This window comes from Pipistrellus kuhlii, unplaced genomic scaffold (assembly GCF_014108245.1).
Source record: "Pipistrellus kuhlii isolate mPipKuh1 unplaced genomic scaffold, mPipKuh1.p scaffold_m20_p_3, whole genome shotgun sequence".
Classification (NCBI taxonomy): Eukaryota; Metazoa; Chordata; class Mammalia; order Chiroptera; family Vespertilionidae; genus Pipistrellus; species Pipistrellus kuhlii.
The window spans coordinates 71,129,474-71,149,975 of NW_023425529.1; the positions used below are offsets into that span (position 1 = coordinate 71,129,474).

A 20,502-nucleotide genomic window follows, 5' to 3' on the forward strand; every position below is an offset into this window, starting at 1 on the left:
TATTTACAGTATGCATGGTGACATTTGTTGGCCCTTTGGACCACTTACTTAATTAAGTGATATCTTCAGATGTGGATTAGGCCTAAACCAACAGTCAGACATTCCTCTCACAATCTGGGACCACTGGCTCCTAACTGCTCACCTACCTTCTTGCCTGATCACACCTAACTGCTCCCATGCCAGCCTGGTTGCCCCTTAGTGCCTCCCCGCTGGCCTGGTCACCCCTGCTGGCATGGCCACCCTCAACTGCCCCCCCTGCCAACCTGGTTGCCCCTCACTGCCACCCCCTTCGCTGATCTGGTTTCTCCCAATTGCCCCCCCCCCCCCCCCCCCGTGGGCCTGGTCACCCTATGCAGCCTGTTCAGGCATTGGTTTGGTTGTTCTAGATGTGATGGTCGCTTAGCCTTTTATATATATAGATATAGTTGTAAAATATAATTTCAATATATAATTTTAATCAAGTTTGGTTATTAATTATTTCTCTCATGAATTGTGTTTGATGTTTTATCCTAAAAGTCATTACCATGCCAAAGGTCATTTAGATTTTTTTCCTATTTTATTTTCTAGGTAATTTGCATTTCATATTAGGTTTGTGATCCATTTGTTAATCATTGTAAAGAGGTTTTTAAAAAATTATTTATTGTTTAAAGCACATGTGTCAAACACAAGGCCCGCGGGCCAAATCCGTCCCGCCAGGCCTTGCAATGTGGCCCGCACCGCGCTGTCATCACTGCACTCCGCTGCGTTTCCATCACAATGACAGTTTATGACTGTTCAGTAAACCATTCGGCCCGCGATTTAGGCTGGATTTTAGATTTTGGCCCCTTCTCTGATTGAGTTCGACACCCCTAGTTTAAAGTATTACATATGTTTCCCCTTCAAGATGATATGTGCTCCGTGCCCAAGCCCTGTAGCCTGGGGAGTTCCCAAGGCAATGGCAGGGGTTCTCTGTCCAGGAAAGCCTGGTCTTCCAGCTCCTGAGACTTTGTGAGATCTGTCTCTCTCTCACACACGTACATACCACACATGTCCACATCTCACACGTACACACATGCCTCTTTCACTTCCTCCCTCCCTCATACCCTCTCCCTCACTGCGGTCCTGCCAGCTGCCATCTTGCTGAGCTTGCGAAGATGGCCTGTGTTTATACTTTTTTTGTTTTGTTTTGTTTTGCATGTGGTTGTCCAGTTGTTCCAGGACCATTTATTTTTCTCCATTCTATGCATTTGCTTCTTTGTCAAAGCTTAATTGATGATATCTGCACAGGTCTAATTCTGGGCTCTCTCTTTTGTTCCACTGATCTATTTATCTATTCTTTTCCCAATGCTACAGTGCTCTCTTGATTTCTGTATTTTGATAGTAAATATTGAAGTGAAGTAGTGTTAATCCATAAATTTTGTTCTTTTCCTTCAATATGAAGTTAGCTTTTTTGGGTCTTTTCAATATTTTTTTTTTCTTTTCAATAGGCATTCTTTGCTTAAAATATTACCTGCTCTAAGAATCCTTAATGGTGAAACTCTAGACTCTTATTCAAAAAGCCACATTGAAGAATACTATCAATCAGAGTTAGGATGTTTCCTGTTACTTTGTCAGTCCCAGATTACAGAATTCAACTTACTAATTGAAAACTATATTACTGGAAAAAGGTAAGATTGTTATCTTTACCTTGGCATAATTAAAATACATAATGCACTTTTGTACATATGATTAAAAATATTCTGGTCAATATAATCATTCCTTTTTTGGATTAGAATAGTGTGTTTAGAATAACACTATTCTAAATAGTGTTATTTAGAATAGTCTCCCTTCAAAAAATCTGACATCATTTTTACATTGTTTGAAATACATCAATATCTATTTTGAATGCTATTTAAAAGTTAAAATATTAGGTAAAATAAAGCATGAGGATAATTTCAACATAAGATGTAAACATTTATTCAATCTTTCTATTAATTATAAAGTTACTCAACAATTATTGTAGACAAAACACACAATCAGAGAAAAATTAGATAAATAAATAGTTGCAATGAAGTAAGGCAAGTTTTATAATATAAATAACATTTATATATACAAGGAGTATCACATCAATATAATAAAAGCCTGAGTGACCGTTATGGTGAAACAACCAGAATAACTGGTGGCTATGATGCTCACTGACCACCAAGGGACAGATGCTCAATGCAGGAGCTCATAGGCTGTTCCTCCACGGCAGTGCTAAGGATCAGTGAGCCTAGCGTAAAGAGTAGCGAGCAGGTGGGTGGTAAGGGCGAGGGGTCCTGGAATTCAAGAAGGTGCAGGCCAGGCTGAGGGACACCTTCCAAGTGCATGAATTTCTTGCATGGGGTCTCAAGTATTTTATATTTCTATTAGAGGCTCAGCGCACGAAATTTGTGCATGGGACCAGTCCCTAGGCCTGGCCTGCAATCAGGGCCATCTTCCCCAACTGCATGCAGCCGGGCCCACTCCCCTCTGCCACCCACCCAGGTTCCCCATTCACCATCAGGCCATTGGAGCCTGATGCCTGGGGGAAGGGACTGAGCTCTCAGCCATTTTCACCCACTTGCTGACCCTGCACCCACTGTGGGCCACCCTCTGTGTAGGGCAACTGGCAGGGCGGGGGCCTTGGCCTGGTGCCACCCATGTCCCCTGCCACCCACCCCCTGCTCCCCATTTGCCATTGGGAAATGGGAGCCTGCTGGCTGGGAAAAGGGACTGAGAGGTGGTCAGTGCACTTCATAGTGACTGGTCAAGCAGTCGTTCTGGTCATCCCAACAGTAGGATCAATTTTCACATTACCCTTTCATTATATAGGATAGAGGCCCAGGGCACAGGTGGGGGCCAGCCAGCCTGCCCTGATTGGGGCCCGGATTGGGGTTGGGGTCCCCATTTGGGAGCAGGGCCAGCAGGGACAAGGGGCTGTGGGCAATTTGTAGGCTGGCCATGCCCCTGGTCCGAGTGGGGGGTCCCCGCTAGGGGGCAGGGCTGGCGAGGGTAAGGGGCCATGGGTGGTTTTCAGGCTGGCCATGGCCCCAATTAGGGTGGGGGTCCCCACTGGGAGCTCAGTTGGCCGGGGCAAGGGGCCATGGTCATTCTGGTCTCTCATCGTTCTGGTCATTCCGCCTCTTTGTAGGTTTTATTATCAGGGTATTAGGGGAGCACAGTGGAACAAAGCAGTCCTCACATGCACATGTTCAGGGTATAGAAACACAGTAAAATCCTAATCAAATAACATAAAAGAAAACTCATTCCCCATCCCAAATTTTGAATGCATTATTAGCAATGAATTACAAATGATCTTTCAATAATTTTTTTCCTAATTTGCTTTGCTGCAGAAAACACAAATGAAAAAGGAAAATGATCTCCTATTTCACTTATGATGAAGCTTTATTATAACTGGAACAATAACATGGGCTTCCAAATGTCTTAATTATGAAATTGTGTTCTTAAAATATTACTATTTGTACTTTCATTCATACTCATCTATATGATATGGTTTTGCTATTTAAATGTTTTAAAATATAGTCTGTTCATGTTAAAAATTAACTTCATAGTTTCAAAATAATCCAAATTTTCATGCACAATTAATGTTTACTTTGAAAAATTACTCAGATTATTTAGATTTATAGTTGCATAAATCTCAACTTATATCTTTTTGTAAATGTAGGATAATATACAATTTTTTATGTCAAAGTGATCTTTGATATCCTTCATGATAAAATGTATATTTCTCAATGTCTTTGAACAATTTGTTGTCATTAGCATTGAAAATGAAAAATAGTATTTTATATATTTGATCATAAATGGTGGTAAATTTAAAACCTAGCCATAAGCATTTGATATTCTGATATTGAATTGAACCTTTCTGCATCAATAACCAACAAAATTAATGAAATATAAAATATAAAAAATATATTGGAGGAGTGCATATTAACATCCAATCCTTTGTGCTCTTAGGGACTATCTAATTATCTCTACATCATAGAAACTATCTTTTATTTTGTATGCTATTGATAAAATTTTATACATATTTTTGTATCTTATACTGTTTCAGAATAAATTTAAGGCAGCTTGGGGTTATATACAGAAAATATATATTTGAAGTAAGTAAAATTAAAAATATGGGGTTATATACAATATATCTGAAGTAAGTAAAATTAAAAATATTAAAACAGAAATAAAGGAAGATAAATAAAATGTAGACAAGAATAAGGTTTATATAAATGCAGAGTCCTTTACGTTTGCTACTGAGAGCTGTAACCTGGCAAAATGGAAGTTTGATTGCTTACACAAGCTATAACCTCAATAATTCAGAAATCAAACAATTGTTCAAGAGAATAACAACCATTTATGACTTAAAGTATTTGAATTTTCTTTGGAATGCATTATTTTTCCAGATAAAAATGGGAATAAAAACTTTCCCATAATAGAAGTTCTTTGTTTAAAAGTCCAATACAAATATTTTGCATGGCAAGTGTCAATGTAGAAAGTACTTTTAACTATATTTAATAAATAACTTCTCCAAATTTAGGCAGACATGATTTCTCATGTTTATGGTAGGGAAAGCATAGATTTTTCTCATTCATTTGAACCAAAAATACCTAGAATAAAAATGGCCCTAAAATTTCCAGACATTTTGTCTGGATTAACAGATCTATATTAACTAAACAAATATTTTCAAATTTTGTTAGAAATTATATCAATTTTTATCTAAGCAATCAGAAGTTTTAAATGAATGTTATAGTCAAGTTTCACATTCATGTCAGGGCACAGAGGGAAAATTTCAAAACCTATACAAGTTTTGATATTTGCAGATATAATCTTGTTATTAATTGTTGTCATTATTTGTTCAGAAATATATTCACCTTGGATGCTGCAGAAAATCTCTGTCATCATTTTAAGAAGTTAATGGAACTTAGTAATCAATTTCGATATGCACATGAACTTGGAGATGTGGGTATCACCAACAGAGGTGAATCAGAAGCCCAGCAAAATAATTTGGCTCCTACAGACAGTGACAGCATTCTGCAAAATGGAATCCTTCACTCTTATGCAGACAAACGTAAACCTGACTTACCAGATATTTCTGAAAAACAGATGGACTCTGGTTCTCATCATTCCCTTTTAACCCACTCCTTATGTGAAGACACGGAAGGGATGAATCAGGAAAAAATAATAGACCGGAAAATAGAAGACAGCAAGGCAAGCCGTATCCCCACCAAAAGAATCCCAGTCATGGAAACAGTGAAGGCAAGCTTCCTGCTGAAGAATCACCCAAATATTGAAAATTATGAAGAAATGTAAGATTTATAGATAACTTTTCTTTTACAGTATATATTTTTTATAGCGAATCTTATCAATGTTACCAAACAATAACTTGGTAAAGGATTTAAATCATTATTATATTTTATATTAATCCCCTTAATTATATTCTTATAATATACACACATTTTTAACTAGTGGCCCGGTGCACGAAATTTGTGCATGGGACCGGGGGAGGGGGGGGGTTATAGGGGGGGAGGTGTCCCTCAGCATGGCCTGTACCTTCTCCAATCTGGGACCCCTCGGGGGATGTCCGACTGTCCCACAGGGATCAGACCTAAACCAGCAGTCAGACATCTCTCTAGCAATCCAGGACTGCTGGATCCTAACAGCTCACCTGCCTGCCTGCCTGATCACCCCAAACCACTCTGCCTGCTGACCTGATTGGCCCCAACTGCCCCCCCTTCCAGTCTGATCACTCCTAACTGCCACACCCCCGGCTGGCCTGATCACCCTTAACTGTCTCCCCTGCTGGCCTTCTCACCTTCAACTGCCCCCCCCCCCCTTGCTGGCCTGCTTGCCTTCAACTGCCCCCCATGCCGGCCTGATTGCTCCCAACTGCCCCCCCCCCCAGCCTGACCACCCCAACCTGCCCCCCCTGCTGGCCTGCTCATTCCCAAGTGCCACCACACCCCCACACCCCGCCGCTTCTGCCTCAGTCCCACAGTTCTGTCACCATGGCTTTGTCCAGAAGAATATCTGGAAGATCTCCCCTTTGTTTAGTATAGACTATAGCACAGATTAATTTGATTGACTTGTGGCAGATTCTGATTTAATTGACTAGTTTTTCATTAAAAACTAGTGAATACAAAATTATTTTTCTGCTTTCTAATCCTATATAATAAAATCCTAATATGCAAATCGACTGAACAGCAGAATGACCGATTGCTATGACGTGCACTGACCACAAGAGGCAGATGCTCAACGTAGGAGCTGCCCCCTACGGGAGCCAGAAGCCAGGCTCTCAGCTGGCAAGCACAGCAGCGGTGGGGGGAGCCTCTCCTGCCTATGCTGCAGGTGAGCTGTAAGGAGCTAGGGCCCCCCTACTACAAGAGCCCAGACTGAGAGAGGATGTCTAACTGTGGCTTAGGCTGGCAGGCAGACATCCCCCAAGGGGTCCTGAACTGCAAGAGGGCACACACAGGGCTGAGGGATACTCCCAACCCCCAGTGCATGAGTTTCATTTACCAGGCCTCTAATATCTACATAATTAAAATAAAATTTAAGAATAAATAACATACTATATTATTTTATAAGTCAGAGAAAAACAAATATCATGTGACTTCACTAAAGAATCATATAAATGAACAACAACAACAAAAAAACAGCCTTATTGATACAAAGAACAGATCGGTAGTTGCTAGAAGGGAAGAAGAATGCTGGATGGAAAAGATGAAGGAATTGAGAAGTAGAAATTGGTAGTTGCAAAATAGTCATGGAAATGTATAAGTACAATAAAGGAAATAAAGTCAATGATACTGTAATAACTATGTATGGTGCCAGTTGGGTATGGGGAATACCAAGGGGACCACTTTGTGAAGTATCTGATCACCGAACCACTATGTTTTACAGGAGAACTAATACAAAATAATATTAAATGTGAACTGTGATTGAGAAAAAAATTAAAGAAAAATATTACTTATTCTAAAACTAATAAAAATTGTCAGGATTCTTAAGAATTATTCTAAAAATACTTTCTAAATATTCAGATAATTTAATTTTTAAAAATATATCTTTTCATATTCTATTTATTTGCTCATTGATCCAGTAAACATTTGATAAGCATCTATGCCAGTATTAGAATGCATGTGCTATAGTTTTCTTTGAAATAACAATTTTAAGGTTGGGCAGTATTCTTTTAGATTAATAAAATAAATCCCCATCCTATCTAATAAAGGTGGAATATGTTAATTGACCCTCATACCATCACAAAGATGGCAGCATCCATAGCCAGTAAGGAGAGAATATGCTAATTGACTGCCTCGCCCTCAAAGATGGTGGCGCCCACAGCCCCAAGTTGGCAGCACCTAGTCCTCTCAGCCCTGCTTGCCTGCTTCTGGAGTCCTCCAATCCCTTCAGTTCCCCAGCCACACATGGCCGGCCTGAGGCACAGGCAAGCCTCAGATGTTGGATGCCCAGCCACCCAGGGCTGGCCCAAGGCTCAAGTAACCAGGGTTGGCTGAAGCTTGTGCTGCCTGCAGTGGCAGAAGGAGTGATTGCTAGGTCACTTCCAGCCCCTGAGGGTTCCTAGATTGAGAAAGGGGGCAGGCCTGGCTGAGGGACACCTCTTCCAGTGCATGAATTTTCATGCACCGGGCCTCTAGGTTAACTGTAAAATTTTTTTTAAAAGAATGGTTGGCTTTATTTATATTAGAACTACCAGACTTGTTTTACTTTGGCCTGTCAACTTTTTCTGTTCTTTTTGCTTTGGGCCTCAGTGTCAAGCCAACAAAATTAAAACTGGTCAAATTCAACTTCTCCTTAATAACAAGGCTGAACAGGGTTGAACATGGATTATCACAATAGCTAATCTTGCTTTTCCCAATCTTCATTCTTTCAGGAGTTTTCAGTGCTAATGGTAATTTATTTTCTGGGAGCTATATTAAAAGTATTCATATAGTGAAACTAACATGTATTTCCTAATATTTTTTAAAAATTTTACCTAAGAAGTCTAACATTTTCTGACATTTTACCAATTTACATAATTGATTGCTTTTGCTATATAGGAGGAAATTTTTTTTCTTCTATCCTAATAAGTTTTCAGTTGAGACCCCTATAACAAAAGATAGATGAATGAGAGAAATGTATATATGTTAATTTATTTAATATAACTTTTATGTTACATAGGAGCTTGCATTAAAATGAGGACCCAAAGAAATAGTTAAACCTGAGCATTTGTATATTAGGTTCAACGATGAATGAATGGTCTTAGAAAAATATGATATGACACAGGCTATGAGCTAAGAGTAGTAAACAGGCAATTTAGCAAGGGCTGTTCATTCATGTCCCTCTTGTCCTTTATTTTGGGATAAAAATGCTTTTTTCCTCTGGCTATCAGGAGGGCAACTCTCCTATGAGGATTTTCTGACCTGCTTCCTGGGAAGGTCAAAAACCCCTTCTTCCACATGCCTTTCAAAGCTTTCAAATTAAAATATTAACTATGCCAATGCACCAAATTTTGAAGTAGCATATGAGGGGACCAAAGTTTTGTGGCCCCCAAAATATGCCTTTTGAGGTATTAATTTTAAGCTGGTTAATATCCTAAAGGAATTTAGCTAAATAATTTTCTCTAGGAATGGTGATATCATCACAGATAACTGTAATTTACCATAAACTAATGTATGATAGAGAAGAACTTGACAAGGTTCATTTATTCCAAGTCCTCTCTGTTTTCATTTCTATCTGAATTGCCTTCCTGCCCTTTGAAATCCCAAACCACAACCCTGCTCCTTTACCCTTTGCTCCAGAATGGCATAGAAACCTCAACTGCCCAATGCCTTTTTGGGTCTCACATCTTATGACTCACCTGATTATATATTGAAATAAACTTGGACATTTTCTCCAGCCAAAAGAACTTTATTTTTAGGAAGTGTCCCATGCTCAGAGACAGATGAGGGATGCTCAAAGACATGGCTCCTTTATGTTGTCTAGGGAATGGGTTATACAGGGGAAACATAATTAATCATGGTGACTAAGTAACTATGGTCATGGTCTCTTCTGATTGATTGGCACTAGGGATAAGGAGTAGTTGATCAGTGCATCTGGTCCTGGTGTCAGCCATGGCTTTTCTGGGCATTGAGCTGAAATAGACTGACGCCTACATGTTATCCCTAGTTAGATGGAAACACTGTTTCTGTGGTCAACACACCTAGGCTTTTTTTCCCTAAGATTATTTGATGCTGACCAGAAAGAACCTCATTGTACTGAGGGCTTAATGATTAAGGGAGTGGTTCTACAAGAGAGGAGGCAGGTGATTTGGGGTGCTGGATGTGGCCAGTTTGCACCAAAATGAAAGAAAGGAGAAAAGGTCATATTAAAGAAATGAAGTTTCTGCATGGTTATATCTTTTTTGTTCCACCAACACATATCCTGTTGTGTTGTTAACTCCAAACACACATAAACAATATTCAGAACTTCTAAATCCATCCTATTTAATAAAAGGGTAATATGCAAATGAACTATCACTCCAAAACAGAAGATGGCCGCCCCATGTGGACACAAGATGGCCACCAGAAGATGGCCAGCAGAGGAGGGGAGTTTTGGGTGATCATGCCAGCAGGGGAGGGCAGTTGGGGGATACCAGGCCTGCAGAAGAGGGCAGTTGGGAGGGACCAGGCCTGCAGGAGAGGGAAGTTGGGGGTAATCAGGCCTGCAGAGGAGGTCAGTTGGGGGTGACCAGGTAGCAGAGGAAGGTAGTTGAAGGGGACCAGGCCTGCAGGAGAGGGCAGTTGGGAAGGACCAGGCCTCCAGGGGAAGGCAGTTAGGGGTAGCCGGGCCTGCAAGTGAGGGCAGTTGGTGCGATCAAGTCTGCAGGGAAGGACAGTTAGGGGTGACCGGGCCAGCAGGGGAGGGAAGTTGGGGGACCATGCCTGTAGTGGAGGGCTGTTAGGGGTGACCAGGCCTGTAGCTGTGGGCAGTTGGAGGGACCAGGCCTGCAGGAAAGGGCAGTTAGGGGGGACCAGGCCTGCAGGGTATGGCAATTAGGGGCAATTGGGCTGGCAGGGGAGCAGTTAGTTGTCAATCAGGCTGGCAGAGGAATGATTATGGGGTGATCAGGCTGGCAGGCAGGTGAGTGGTTGGGAGTCAGCAGCCCTGGATTGTGAGAGAGATGTCAGACTGCCTGTTTAAATGAGGGTCCTTTGAGGGGTCCCAGATTGGAGAGGGTACAGGCTTGGCTGAGGGACACATACCTCCCCACCCCCCATGTACAAATTTCATACACTGGGACTCTAGTATATAAAATATCCAAATGATAATAAGGAAGGATGAAAAACTGAAAATATTGACATACTAACCATGTAAAGAATAAAGGAAAAAATAAAATGTATACCTGCTTGCTGAATCTTGACACTGAGTGATTCAGGAATATTTGCTGTCAGTTTTAGAGGTATTTCCTAAGTGATTTACATATATTCTTAAGCTAAGGACATTTTTATTATGATGATTTTTGCTAAAAATAGGTGATGATGATGATGATGATGATGATGATGTAGTGTAATAGGAGTTGTTTTACTCAGCATGGAGATCATCCTATGTTCAGGAAGCCCTAAAGTAACCTTTATATGTCTTCACTTTCAATATATGCTTTCAATATAATGTGTTAATGTCACTGAATAAAATATCCCTCATCTACATTTTCCCCTCTTGGGAATTTTTGATGATATTGGGCCAAGAAATTCAAACACACAATGACTGATCAGCTTTAGAAGAAATTCGTGGTTACAATCAGTAAAACTTCTGTATATCTGGTGAAAAATATCTTATATAAAAGCCTAAGAGACTGGAACTACTGATTGCTATGATGCACACTGACCACCAGGGTGCAGACACTCATCACAGGAGCTGCCCCCTGGTAGTCAGTGCACTCCCATAGCCAACCTCCCCCGGTGGGCCAAACTCCCACAGTCTCTCCCCATGGCCACCAACTTTCCATGGTCCTTCCCTCCAGCCCCCAGGCTGGAACAGGAAATTGGGAGTGGGTGGTGGCAAACGTGGCCCCTTTCTCAGGACTGGTTCCATCCTCCTGTGCTCCATCTGGTGGCAGCAGTGAGGGAAGGAGGAGTGGGGGAGGCAGAGAACCGCACAGTGGTAGGGCTCTGACAATGGTGGCATCAGCATCTGGCGTCCATTCCTTTCATGCCCGGCCTGGTGACTGTCACCTCCTGTCCTGACCCTGCTGGGGCCTTTGGGCCCCAATTGACCTGGCCCCCATCAACCCTGATGACTGGCCAGGCCTAGGGACCCCACCCATGCACAATTTCTATGCAGCTGGCCTCTAGTAAAATATAAGGTTAAATGTGTTATCTTAAAAGTCTCTCATGCAAAAATTTTTCGGACTCTAACGTTCAAAGTACCTATTATATATAGTGCTTTAAAATTGTATAACTTATTTTTTGTTCAAAAGATGAAGAAACGAATTGATGGTTCAATGTGAGTTAAATCCATAGCAAAATGTACAAAATTCTGTTCACCCTAAGAGAAGGAAATGATTTGTTGGATTGTGACATTATAAAACAAAATTCAACCCAGTAAATTTGAAGATCTAATTGGCTTTATTAAGTGATTCATGAATCAACTGGAAGGGAGCCATGGGGGTTTGTATAAAATGGAAGGTTTTTGTAAGAAGAAGCAGGGGGCAAGGTGCCTATTAAGAAAGAAAGGAAGAATTATTTTGAAGCCAGGGCATCTTTTCTTGGGGGAAGAGACAGGAAGGATTTTATCATGCAGATAGTCTCTTATTTGTACAAGGGACAGGGGGGCAGCATATGACTGTTTCCTTTATGGGTGCTTGACCAGAAAATTACAGATGGGTTGATTAAGGTTCTGGTTCTGGGAGAATCAAATCTGTAATTAGATTAGGTGTTAAACCTAAATTTGTTATCATAGGCTTTTAGCACAAGGATGCTATTTGGGGTCTGTGTTTTTCTTTAGCAGTGATTATTTGTGTCCAAGTATTAGGATTACAAGCAGTTTATCCAAGGCCAGTGGTCGGCAAACTCATTAGTCAACAGAGCCAAATATCAACAGTACAACGATTGAAATTTCTTTTGAAAGCCACACTTTTTAGACTTAAACTTCTTCTAATGCCATTTCTTCAAAATAGACTCTCCCAGGCCACGGTATTTTGTGGAAGAGCCACACTCAAGGGACCAAAGAGCCACACGTGGCTCGTGAGATGCAGTTTGCAGACCAAGGTCCTAGGTCAAAATTTTATCCATTAACTTGAATTTTCTATTTATAGCAAAATAGTTTAAAGGCTTCTAAAGGCTTTAGGTAAGATGATGGTGATGATAATTGTGGTGGTGGTAGTGATAATAAGAATAGTGCCAAATAATGAGAATATGGTTACATTTTTCCTTTCTAATTTTCCATAAATATATAACTATAAAAAAATCTAGTCATGTCTGACAGAGTTTATCACATAATTCCCCTTTGCTTTAAGTGACTAGAATGGGGTAGAAGAAGATAGCATTGGATTTGACAATAATAAAATCATTAAAAACATTTTCACGGAAGCACTGGAGAAGGATATTATGCAAGAATTAGTTTTCCTTCATAAGACTTTTAAACTAAACTGAGGGATTTGAAGAAATATTAAGATTATTATAGTTAGCATTTAGACTAAACTCTTTATAAGTGTCCTGTGTGAGAAAGGAAGCATATTCATTTAGGAAGAGTTAAATAATTAAGCACATTGAGAATCCACTTATAATCGATATATATTATTATTCAAATTTTGCTAATGTTGATAGGCTGCCCAAGGGGATGTGGAAAAAGCCAGGCATGGATTGATTTAGTGCCTGAATTTGGCAAACATGTGGTTTGGAACATGTTAGAAGTAACTACTGGGCTTTGTAAGGGTCTGATTTAAGTATTTGATTATGAGCATGAAGGAAAGTGAAGCTAGTAAAGACCTCTTCAGGATAGGGGGCTCTTCTTCCTCTGATCTGTCCGCTCTGAACAGGATCTCATCCTCTCTTGCCAACCCAACATTGGTTCCTATTTGTGTCCCCTCTTTTCTACATAATCTCTTTTACGCCCTATCTACTGGATCATCATCCTCAGTAGCATGCAAAATCTAGGTAATATCTTCCTCCTTAAAAGAAAAAAAAAAAAAGTTCCTCGTAATCACATCCCTCTCAAAGTTACCGCCCCATTTCTCTCCTTCAGACTTGGAAGTTTCCATGCTATCTTTACTTCTATGACTAAAGTTAAACAAAAGGTGATGTCTTATTTTCAAGTAATTTATTTAGTCCAGGTTTACAAATATAGCTGATAAGGAAGGAACTCTTATCTACAACTATGTGCTTTTAGAAACTAAAAATGTTTTCTTGTCTCTTCATAATAGTATGGCAGCTAAAGTCATCCAGGCATACTGGCGTGGTTACATTGTGCGCAGACGGATTCACTTATCTACAAAACTGCATACTGCTTCATCAGGACTCCTGAGATCCCGGCCAGAGTCCAGCATCAAAAATCAAACTATTTTAAAGGAAGAAAAAGTACAAAACACTGTGAATATCCAAGAACAGATGGAAAAGGCTGCAATTGTCATTCAGGTTGGTATTAATCTTTTGGTGAAATAATCAGAAGAGATGTAGTGGTCATCTTTCACTGGGTTATTCTATACCAGGGGCCAAGTGCATGAATTTGTGCACCTTGAAAGGAACTGTGGGCCACGAGGCTGTGGTGGGCACAGGGGCGGGTCTCAGCCCATCCTCCACACCCCTGCCCTGCCCCTCCCGCTGTGGCCCAGGGTCCTCTGTCTGCCAGCAGCCCCAGTCCCACTGCCTCCTCTCCCATATGCTGATAGCACCCACCATGCTCACATATGCTGATGGCATATGTGACTGGGGCTGGCACCAGCAGTGTGTGCAAGCAGGGCCAGTGCCATCAGCAGGTGCGAGTGGCAACTGCTGCCCCGATAGCTCCTTAGGATCAGGGGGAGGGGGAGAAGCCCTCAGAGGTGATCGAAGATGGCAGCTGCTGCTTTCACCTGTGGACAGTGCACTGGCAGTGGGTCTGAGCGGTGATTCCAGTGCCAGGAGCAGTGGACGGGACCACAGCATATGGGCGCAAAGAATTTTTAGTAACCAGAGACTCTCCCTGATGACAGTGACCAGTGCCCTGCCTTGGTCTGGTGCTCCCACTCATCTGCTCCACCAACCTGCTGCAGCCAATACCCACCATGTTCCACACTCTGCCCTCTGCTGCTAACACCTTCTATGTTCTTTGTGTGCCCCCTGGTGGTCATCATATATCATAGCAACTGTTTTTTTGTTTTGTTTTTTTGTTGCTCGGTTGTTCCTCCATTTAGTCTATTTGCATATTAGGGTTTTACATATATAGGCTAGAGTCCTGGTGCATGAAATTCATGCATGGGATGGAGGGTCCCTCAGCCAGAGCTGCACCCTCTTGCAATTGGGAATGCTTACTCCTAACCACTCACCTGCCTGCCTGATTGTCCCTAATCTCTTTGCCTGCCTGTGTGATCGCCCCTAACCACTCTGCCTACCTGATTGCCTAACCATTCACCTGTCTGTCTTATCTCCCCCAGTCACTCTGCCTGATTGCCTCTAACTGCTTCTGTCTTGGCCCCTGCGACCACAGCTTTGTCTGGGAGGATGTCCAGAATGATCTGGACTGGAAGGTCGTTTGGCTGTACAGTCTAACTAGCAATTATGCTTTTTATTATTATAGCATAATTTTTATTATTATTTATTATTATTATATATAGTAAGCAGGCAACTCTCAAATCTCAGTGATTTTCAAGTACTAGATTTATTTGTTATTTATGTTATTAATAGATAGGAAAGGTCCTCATCTCTCTGATTTCTAGTGAGGGTGGATTTCTTGGAATATTCTGACAAAAACAATTTTTATGAGACTCACACTGGGGGATGCATAAAGTAGAAAGCTTTATTTTCGTGGAATTAAATCCCTGAGTTTCCAAAGTTCCATTTCCCTTTGCTTAGTCAGAGTACAAGTGTATCTGGGACTTTAGTAGGGCTAAAATCATGGTTAGTGTCCAGAGTTTCCTTTACATATCTGTACAGTCCAATACAGCATCAGGCTAGCATAATTTGTGTTTCCTGCTGCAGTCCATCAGTCCATTGCATGTGGAGTCTGCAGGTTCACATGGCTGTGGTGGAAACACAGGCAAGTGCAAAGAAGCCAACAACAAACTAAGAACACAAGAGTAGAACTCCTTTGTTTAGGAGATTATATATTCTCAAATTTTCACCTGTTTGCAATGGCCACACTCATTCTGGCCAATGATCTTTGCTTTCAGGTGTGACTGACAGACAAGTACCTTCCCTACATCACACTAGCCTTACCGGGCATGTGCCTGTATTCCTTTGTTGGATCCCTTCCCCTAGTGTAGGGGTGTCGAACTCAATCAGAGAAGGGGCCAAAATCTAAAATCCAGCCTAAATCGCGGGCCGAATGGTTTACTGAACAGTCATAAACTGTCATTGTGATGGAAACGCAGCGGAGTGCAGTGATGACAGCGCGGTGCGGGCCACATTGCAAGGCCTGGCGGGACGGATTTGGCCCGCGGGCCTTGTGTTTGACACATGTGCCCTAGTGTTTTGCATGGAATAGGACAGAGATTTCCTGGGGAGTGCAAATTTGCAGCTTTCTGTTGAAGCTGCCCAAACAACAGGCTTATGACTGGCTTCCCCCTTTGCTCCTTTCCTAGCTAAGTACAGTGGTATCAGTGTGACATGTGGGCTGCAGGTTGTTCATCAGTTTAGGTTATTAATTATATTTTAGAAATGAGTGAGATTATGTGATACTTTCCTTTCTCCAACTGGCTTATATCACTTAAATTAATGCTCTCCAGGTATATCAATGCTGTTGCAAATGGTAAGAGATCTTTCTCTTTTACAGCAGTAGAGTATTCTATCATATAGATGTACCACAGCTTTTTAATCCAACTCATCTGCTGATGGACACTTAGGCTGTTTCCAAATCTTGGTTATTGTAAATTGTGCTGCTATGAACAAAGGGTGCATATATTCTTTCTGATTGGTGTTTCTGATTTTTTGGGGGATATATTTTTAGAAGTGGGATTACTGGGTCAAATGGGAATTCCATTTTTAATTTTTTGAGGAAACTCCATACTGTTTTCCACAGTGGTTGCACCAGTCTGCATTCCCACTAGGGGTGCACGAGGATTCATTTTTCCCCTAAATCCTTGCCAGCACTTGTCATTTGATGATGATAGCCTTTCTGACAGGTGTGAGATAGTATCTCATTGTCGTTTTGATTTGTGTCTCTCAGATGATTGGTGACTTTGAGCATATTTTCATATGTCTTGTGTCCTTCTGTATGTCCACTTTTGAAAAGTGTCTATTTTAGTACTTTGCCCCCTTTTTTGATTGGATTGTTTATCTTCCTTTTGTTAAATTGTATGAGTTCCCTATAATTTTAGAGATTAGGCCCTTATCGGATATAACATTGGCAAATATATTCTCCCATTATGTAGTCCCATTTGTTTATTTTCTCCTTAGTTTTAATTGTCCCGGGAGCTATATTAGTAAAGATATCACTATGACATATGTCTGATATTTTGCTGCCTATGGGTTCTTCTAGATTTTTATGGTTTTCATCTTACATTTAAGTCCTCTATCCACTTTAAGTTTATTTTGTGTATGGTGTAAGTTGATGGTCTAGTTTCTTTCTTTCTTTTACTTTCTTTCTCTCTCTCTTGCTCTCTTTCTTTCTTTCTTTCTTTCTTTCTTTCTTTCTTTCTTTTTTTCTTTTTTTCTTTCTTTGCATGTATCTGTCCAATTTTCCCAACACCATTTTTGATGAGAACGTCTTGACTCCACTATATGTTCTTGCCTCATTTGTCAAATATTAATTGAGCATAATGGCTTGAGTCAATTTCTGGGGTCTCTGTTTGGTTCCATTGGTCTATATGTCTGTTCTTGTGCCAGTACCAGCCAGTTGTGAGAACAGTGGTTTTGTAATATAGCTTGATATCTTGTATTGTGATCCCTCTAACTTTGTTATTCTTTCTCAAGATTGCTGCAGCTCTTTAGGTCTTTTTATTTTTTTTATTTTTATTTTTTATTTCTATTTTTTTTGTTCCATATGAATTTTTGGAGAATTTTTTTTTTCTAAGTCTGTGAAATATGCCTTTGGTATTTTAATGGGGATTGCACTGAATCTATAGATTGCTTTGGGTAGTATGGACATTTTAATGATGTTGATTCTACCAACCCATGAACACAGTCTATTCTTTCATTTATTTATGTTTTCCTCTAACTCTTTTTTCAACGTTCTGTAGTTTTCTGAGTACAGGTGTTTTACCTCCTTAATTATGTTTATTCCTAGGTATCTTAATTTATTTTTTGGTGCAATGGTAAATGGGAGTGTTTTTGTTGTTTCTCTTTTTGTGAGCTCATTATTGGTATATAAAAAAAAGTCATAGACTTCTGGGTTCTAATTGTGTATCCTGCTAATACAATGTCAAATTCATTTATTAAATCTAGTAGTTTTTTGATAGAATCTTTAGGGTTTTCAATGTATAATATCATATCTTCTGTGAATAGTGACAGTTTTTACTTCTGCTTTTCCAGTTGGATGCCTTTTATTTCTTTTTCTTGTCTGATGACTATGGCTAGCACTTCCATTACTATGTTGAACAAGAGTGGGGAAAGTGGGTATCCCTGTCTTGTTTTTATTATTAGGGGAAATGGTTTTAGTTTTTGCACATTGAATATGATATTGGCTGTAGGTTTGTCATATAAGGCTTTTATTATGTCCTGGTATTATCCCTCTATTTCCACTTTGCTGAAAGTTATCAAGAAAGGGTGTTAGATTTTGTCAAAAGCTTTTTCTGCATCAATTGATACAATTATGTGATTTTTGCCTCTCAATTTGTTTTGTGATGTATCATGTTTATTGATTTGCAGATATGGTGCCATCCTTGCATACCCGGATGCTATGCCATCCAGATTTCTTGAATTTGAATTTAGTAGATGTTTTGTGTGTATTCTAGGTTAGGTGTTCTAGGAATGCACCCTACTTGAGATATTTGGGTTTTCTTGATGAAGTTGCGTCTTGAATGTTATTGTCCCATTCCTGGATATGTCTCCTCTCAGGATGTCTGATTATATGGCTCACTTTCTACCATGTTATACCACCCATTGTGGAGGTGCTGACTGAACAGCACAAAATACAATACGACAAGACACAACACAAAAGAAACAGAGCATGAATGTACATAAATCACTTATAACCTCAATAAAAGTGACCACTCTAGAAAAGAGAATTAAGAGAGAGGAAAGAGAGCAAAAAATTTATCAAGAAAAAAGAAGGTAGAAAAAAAGAAAAAGAAAAAGGAAAAAAATATATAGGGAGAAAACACCACAAAACAAACAATTAAACCAAAAAGTGCAAACAAAAACCAACCAGATAAAGGGGGAGGTAGAATCTGTAGAGGTGGAGCTTAATAGGATTAAGGAATTTGATGAATAGGGAAAGGGCCATGGTTTAGTATAAAGGAGGTAAAAAGAGAATGAGTGGATAAGAAGATAAAATTTTTAAAAAAGTGATTGATTGATTGATTAATTGATTGATTGAAAAGGAGAGTAGAGGAGATAGCAGATAGGCTTTAATTTAATAAGTAAAACTAATTAACAAATTAGGAGAAGAAAAGAGCAAGAGAAGATAGGAAAAGAAAAAAGAGAAGGGGGCATGGAGTAGGGAGCCTGGCTTTTCAGGAGAAAAATATCCCCTTAGGTTGTAAGGTTATGAATGTCCCAATGCAGGATCCTGGCCATGTCTCCCTGCCCTGTTTCCCTCCACAGCCTCTCCCCAAGCTCTGTAAATCTGTGCTGTTCTCCCGGCACCAAAGTCTCAGGTGAGAGTTTGCAATTGAAAAGTCCTATGAACTGGATTTAATGAATAAAAGCAAAGGCAAAACAACCATGAAATCTCTGGTTTCTCTCCAGCCAGCACCGTGCGGCTCCGGCCACTTTTCAGGCCACCTTTCTGGATGCAGCCTTTAGCGGCTCTGGTCTTAGATCTACATTCCCTGGCTGCCAGCAGCCCTGTGGACTTTGATTCCACAGGCGGATACTATGCCTGTCCCAAAGGGACATGGTTTTGGTGCAGTGATCTTCCTCCTCACCCTCTCAGCCTGGTGGTCCAGTGTCCCTCTCCAGCCCAGATCCTTGTTCCTACCATTCTCCAGGTGTTCTCTGCTCTTCCTCATTGTGTATCCTCCAGGCTTCTTTTGATTACAAAAGGAAGCAAAAGTTAGCCTTTCTTTGTAACTTAGAACATGTCTCTTCTGCTGTACATCACGGTACTTAAAATCATTGAAGTCATCTCAGCTCTATTTTCTCTTGAGTACAATCACCTAGTTTTGAAAACTGTTCATCTTAAAATATTAACTCTAGGCTGCCTAATCATCCTGGAGAGCAGTGCATGGTACAGTAGAAACATCCTGGGCTTTAGAGCAAAATGAAGATTTCATGAATAATGCGATGACTCCTCTCTGCTTACCAAAAAGCCTTCTCCTCCTCTTCCTAGCATACAGCTAGTTTCTCGTACACTGTAGTATGGCCCCTTTTCAATCAGTAGAACATGAGCGAAAGATATTTCCACCACGTCCATGCCTGGCCCATAAAACCTCCCACAGACATTCCTACATATTTGTTTCCCTTCCTTATTGGCTGAAATGTGGACAGCCTCTGAGGTATCTTGGGAAGCTGTCTTTTGTATATTTGAATGCTATCTGTTGAGATTATAGTCTGCAAAGCCTGGATATGTAAATTACTCTATGCTCAAATGGCCCCCCATTGTGTTGTATATTCTCTCAATGTTTGTTATATGGTCAAGAAATAAATAACTTTTTTTGAGCTACTGTGTATTCTTATTATAGCATTTAGCCTATTCTAACAAAGTATGTAAGATACACATTGAGAAATATATAATGCTCAGTGTAAATATGTAGGAGAATGGAATTCTAGGTATAATGGGCAGTGGAAATAAAAAGAACATAGAATTTCATATTACTGGAATAATAAGAAGTCATAGCACAGTTAGACTAGATATAGTTGTCCAGGCAGGAAATTGAGTTGAATGTGTGAAAGAAAAATGAATCAATCATAGATGGATTACTTGAAAAATTGAGACCTTGACAGAAACAAATAAGAGGAACCTAAATATCATTTATAACATATTTATTACATGTGACATTATTTGTCATAAACTAGAGATGTCTGGGGCTTGAATTCCTGATGCAGATTCATGAAGAAGATATCTGTATGTCTCACACCAGAAAAACACATGCTATGTATTAGAGGCTAGAGCTTTGTAAATGTTCTTTCCCCAGTGAGTTAGGCTGGATCCATTGTGAGCTCAGTGAATGAATCTTTGTCATTAGAGATCTGGATTAAATAATTTCCTTTATGCCCTCTTTTCTCTATATCGGTACCTGAC

At 40.2% G+C, this 20,502-nt stretch overlaps 1 protein-coding gene across 1 annotated transcript in view; it reads left to right on the plus strand.

Annotated features, from left to right (window-relative positions):
- The window catches only part of LOC118729753 (leucine-rich repeat and IQ domain-containing protein 1), a 273,234-nt gene that overhangs the window by 132,306 nt on the left and 120,426 nt on the right, over positions 1-20,502 (plus strand). The window contains exons 15-17 of the mRNA XM_045587773.1: positions 1,467-1,646; positions 4,851-5,297; positions 13,388-13,598. Coding sequence (XP_045443729.1) covers positions 1,467-1,646; positions 4,851-5,297; positions 13,388-13,598 — 838 coding nt within the window. The remainder of the gene's footprint in view (positions 1-1,466; positions 1,647-4,850; positions 5,298-13,387; positions 13,599-20,502) is intronic.